This window comes from Otolemur garnettii, unplaced genomic scaffold (genome assembly GCF_000181295.1).
Source record: "Otolemur garnettii isolate 467f Iridium unplaced genomic scaffold, OtoGar3 scaffold00014, whole genome shotgun sequence".
NCBI classification, from domain to species: domain Eukaryota; kingdom Metazoa; phylum Chordata; class Mammalia; order Primates; family Galagidae; genus Otolemur; species Otolemur garnettii.
In genome coordinates, this window is record NW_003852409.1 from 12,585,986 (window position 1) to 12,591,334 (window position 5,349).

Sequence of the window (5,349 nt, forward strand, 5' to 3'; positions counted from 1 at the left end):
GGGGACAGCTTGAGGCTCTGTCTCAAAAAAAAAAGAAAAGTAGTTTGTGTATTTACCTAGCACACACTCTGTATCTAAACATATTTACAAAAACCTGTTCAAAGGTTCTTGAGTCAAAAATTAGGAGTGAACGACTGTATTAACATGCCTTTTATATATATAATAAGGAAAGGTTCCTAATTTTGCAACAAGTACTCTCAGAGTATAAATCTAACCACTAGGGCTTTAACTACAAACAAATCTGGAAATTAATATCAGCATATGACTAATCTGTCACATCTGACCCGAGGGTCCTGGGATCTGGTCAGAAAAATGCTATTTACGTCTACCACACAACAGGGCTTACATTACAGAGTATAGCATTCAGTAATTAAAAGCTGTTACATGATAAAGATGCAGTCAAGAATCAAACAAAACTCAGGAAATGTGTCCCGGGAAATGTGACAGTTCAACAAAGAAATAAGGACATGGCTTTCTAGTGTCAAACAGAATGCGTGGAAATGGAAGCCAGAAGCAGCATTTTGAAGTCTCCATATCAAAACAAAGCATATACATATACATTCATGTGCTGCTTAATGATGGGGCCATGTCTTAGATGGGGTCATTTTGTCATTTTGCAAATATCATAGAGTATACTTATACAAACCTAGATGGTCTAGCCTACTATATACCCAGGGCTATATGGCATAGTCTATTGCTCCTAGGCTACAAATCCAGAGTGTACACCATGTTACTGTACTGAATACTGTAGATGATTATAACACAATGGCAAGTAATTGTATATCCAAACATATCTAAATGTAGAAAAGAGGACTGGGTGCAGGGGCTCATGCCTGCAGTCCCAGCAACGTGGGAGGCTGAGGCAGGAAGACTGCTTGAGCCTAAGAGTTCAAGACTGCAGTAAGCTATGATTGCACCACTGCACTCCAGTCAGGGCAACAGAGTGAGACATCATCCCTTAAAAAACAAACAGACAAAAAAAAAAAAAAAAACCCCCACTGGATTGTGAAGACTTAATACAAAAAAAAAAGAAAGAAAGAAAAGATACAGTAAAAATACAAGGTCAAAAATGGTATGCTTGGGCCAGGTACATGTGTTCACACTTGTAATCTTAGCATTTTGGGAGGCCAAAGTTGGAGGATCACTTGAGCTCAGGGAAACCAACCTAAGCAAAGCTAGATCCACCTCTACTAAAAATAGAAAAAATAAGCCGGGCATTATGCCAGGTGCCTATAGTTCCAGCTACTTGACAGGCTGAAGTAAGATTACTTGAATCTAGCAGTTTTAAGGTTGCTGTGAGCTAGGCTGACACCACGGCATTCCAGCCTAGAGCAAGAGAGTGAAACTCTGTCAGAAAAAAGAAAAAAGGTATGTTTGTATAACACAACTCCCCCATAACCCTATGGGATCACCATCGTATACGCAGTCTGGCAGTGACTGACACCATGATATGGTACATTACTATATATTTCTTCCCACTGCATTAACTCATGACAATTAGTCATTCTAATTACACTTGATAGTTATTAAAATCAAATATAAGAGTTAGCAATTACAGGAATGTGGGTGGATGGTGAATTAAAATATTTAATACATCTTAAACATGGTTTGCCTCATCCATTAAAATTTATCCTATTTTTCACCACTTCCTGATACATTTTTATTCTGTCTGTTATTTTGACATGACTCAAAACTAGACTTAGCCCTTTTGCTAAATTTAACAAGATAGCTACTATTCCAACATTGTTCAGTAGAAGCCAAAAAAAGTCCCCTGCTGATAAAAGACAAAAGCCTGACTCTATCTACTCAACACATGGAATATAGGGAAGGACCGTACTACCTGACATTGAGCCGTCCTTGCTCTTCATCCATCTCAGAAGGTGCCACAGACAAATGGTGAATGACAGACTGTGGCCCGGACTGACTGTGGCTGATGGCCAGGAAGATGTCTTCTGCAATCCAGGTGAGAAGGATGAGCTTCAGTGGGTTTACTTCTTGATCTTCACTATTCTCAAACTGGATTCTATTTTAAAATATTGAAGAATATCTAAGACATGAATAAAACTAAAAATCACTGAGATTTTCTGAAAGAAGGAATAAAGCTCCCTGTATACAATCAACTCCTAATTATTTGTAAGGGCAAAATCTGAGATAATACCAAATACAAGAAAATCCAAAAATAATGTATAACTGGCTTAAGAATATATCTTCATACTTTCTCTAAATTTCTAATATCCTGAAAGCTTTAGATTTTAAGAGAACACTTCAGGAAACTGACCACACAAGAAACTTCCCTGTGCTAGTTAATGACTCCCAGAGCCTATCTGATGTCCCTACTAATCAGTATGGGAACCAAACTAGCAGGTGTGTGGGTCTCAGTAGAAGGGGTCCTTTCCTAAGCACCTCACACCCAAATGACTAACTGTCTGTAGAGATGGTTTCCATGTCTCTAACACATTCCTTCAGTAGCATTTAACTCCCGAACAGGGCACTGTTTTTGTCACCTCCTGTAGGGACCTATGATGACAACTTCTTGCCTTTTAGATCAAGCAGCAAATCCTCACCTTGCACTGGATAAGCTGGTCACTAGCCTGACCTTCCTACTTACCCAGCTCACTCCAGACTCCAGCTCTCCACTGTGTTGTGCACACAGCATTCTCTCTACACAGGATCACCCCCACCTCTGGTTCTCATGACACTCCCCTCCCCACCAGACCCAAGGTTCCCAATTCTTCTTTGCCAATCTCAAACCTATCCCTTCCTCAAGCATCAAGAGAGGTATTCATGTACTTCATGAAATCTCTGAACAACTTATCCTCTTCTCAATTTTTATTAATGAAATGATATTCTAATCTACCTCACACATTCTAATTTCCCTTATAGCTCTATATTCTAGTAGTGTTTTCAAGTCTGGAAAATGAAATTATGAATGCAAATAGTCTTTAACATATTTAGAAAAAAATTTTTTTCCTTGATGTTTTATTAGGTCAGGATAGGTGTGTGAGCTATATATGCTTTGTGAAGCCCCAGGCTCAAAATCAGTGCAAGTTAAATACAATTAATATGGCAGTTAACATGCTAAGAACTACTAAGCATTATACAGGCTGCTCTCGAATCATACACAGGTTAGATACTTATACTGTATTTATTAAATATACACACAACATAGATTTAAAAATCGTATTTATTAAATTCTGTTATCTGTTATACTCAGTTAATTACTTCTATTAATTTAAGAATACAGAGTTTCAGTAGTTAAGAACATGGACTTAGGCTGGGCATGGTGGCTCACACCTGTAATCCTAGTGCTCTCGGAGGCCAACATGGGTGGATCACCTGGGCTCACGGGTTTGAGACCTAGTCTCTAAAAATAGCCGGGCATTGTGGCAGTTGCCTCTAGTTCCAGCTACATGGGAGGCTGAGGCAAGAGGACTGCTTGAGCCCAGGAGTTTGAGGTTGCTGTGAGTTATGACACCACAATGCTCTACCAAGGGTGACAGACTGACTCTGTCTCAAAAAAAAAAAGTAGACACAACAGCAGGCGCTGGTTTTTCAGCTCATTTGGGGACTTATCAAATAGAACAGAACGAATGCTGGATTTACCAAGTCTACAACCTTGGGCAAGTTACCTAACCCCTACACTTTGTTTTCTTATCTGTAAGTACTCAGTAAGTGGTACTTTTAGAAAACATTCTCTCATGGAGGAGGCATTATAACATTATAATCTGGCTTCTGGGTCATTTTGCAAACACCTAAAATGTACCAAACATATTCAGTTATACCCATTGTTTTTAATACTGTTTCAAAGGTGAAATGTGTTCTTATTTCCAATTTGGGAAGCTCAAAACATAGTACCCAGAAGTTCTAGAGTGTGGCATGAAGCAAAGACAGAGGCTACATGAAGTCAATCATATGAACAATCTACACACCCTCATTTATGGAAGAGAATGCAACTTCATCTTATCATCACCATAATCATCATCATCACCATCTTTCCCTTGTGCTTATCCCTGGAAAACACGGACTGCTGAGGGGAGTGGATCCTCCATCAATTTACAACTCATACTCCCTTCCTACCCATTAGAGTAGATGACACTGAGACAAATTAAGTGACTGGCTTCCCCTAATGAGCTGAAAAACCAGGGACTGCATGTTCTATCTACTTCCTTGTTCCACTCAGCAACAGGCACAGAATATAACAGGTGGCTGAATTTAGGACTAAATGCTGGCTGATTAGGTTCTCAGAGGTCCAAAATAATTAAGAACATACTTGTATCTCTTTTCCAGATGAGGTGTTCTAAGGGAAACTTTAAATCCATTTCCACCCACAGCTCCCAGTTTCACTGTAGGGTCCACACTTGGACTATCACCTAGAAAACAAAAATGCAAATACCATCACTGTGAACTATAAGTAATTCTCCTAATTCTAAGAGGAATAGAAATTGGGGTTCTGCGATTAATGAGTTCCACAGGCAAATAAAGCAAACCAGAAAATAACCACATCTCAACCTCCTTAAAAATCTCTGCCTTCCCTTAATACCACATAATCACAATCTTCACTGATAAAGGCCATAGCTCACCAAGATGAGGTGGTGGGGCTATCCCCTCACCCCAGTACCATTTCCTCCATTGTGTTCAACTATCTCTCAATAACCATGAATCTTCTTAAGTCTTAAGCATTTGCTTGAAAGACATTCTCTTTCATTCTTGATCTAGTTTATTCCCTGCATGGCAGCTAATACAAGCCAAGCCCAAATCTAGGCAGAAAAGAGCACTCCTTTGCTCCAAGCCATCTGGTGGCTCCCTATCTCACTCAAAGTAAAAGTCTTCAAATCCCTACACAAGCTATTCTCTGTCACTTCCATGACCCACACATAACTCTCCTTATTTGTTCTGCTGTGGCCACCCTAGCCTCTTGGCTCATTCCTAAACACTACGGGCATCTCTGCAGCCAATTTTTCTACTGCTCAGAACATTCTTGGCCCCAGTGTCTGCATGGCTCCCTGGGATTCTCACCAGTCTCTGCTTAAACACTACCTCATCAACCTAAATACAAAAGCCACCTTCCCCAAAAAGATCTCTATCCTCCAGCTCTCCTCATCCCCCATTTTGCTTCATTTTCTTCCACAGCACTTGCCACCTGATAGATTTTATTTATTTACTATCTTTGTCCCCAACTAGAATAAATATACTCTCCATGAAGACAAGGAATAGAAAAGCCAGGCACAAAATAAACAATCTAGGGACACTGAGGAGGAGGGGAGGGGAAGGAATGATACTCAGGGCATGTCAAATACCATTTATAAAGATTTTGGGGCTCGGCGCCTATAGCTCAACCGGCTAAGGCGC

General features: G+C 40.0%; 1 protein-coding gene across 1 annotated transcript in view; it reads right to left on the bottom strand.

Moving 5' to 3' along the window:
* The window catches only part of ELP1 (elongator complex protein 1), a 79,042-nt gene that overhangs the window by 42,852 nt on the left and 30,841 nt on the right, over positions 1-5,349 (bottom strand). Inside the window, exons 13-14 of the mRNA XM_023510557.1 lie at positions 4,271-4,370; positions 1,841-2,023 (exon numbers count right to left, since the gene is read on the bottom strand). Coding sequence (XP_023366325.1) covers positions 1,841-2,023; positions 4,271-4,370 — 283 coding nt within the window. The remainder of the gene's footprint in view (positions 1-1,840; positions 2,024-4,270; positions 4,371-5,349) is intronic.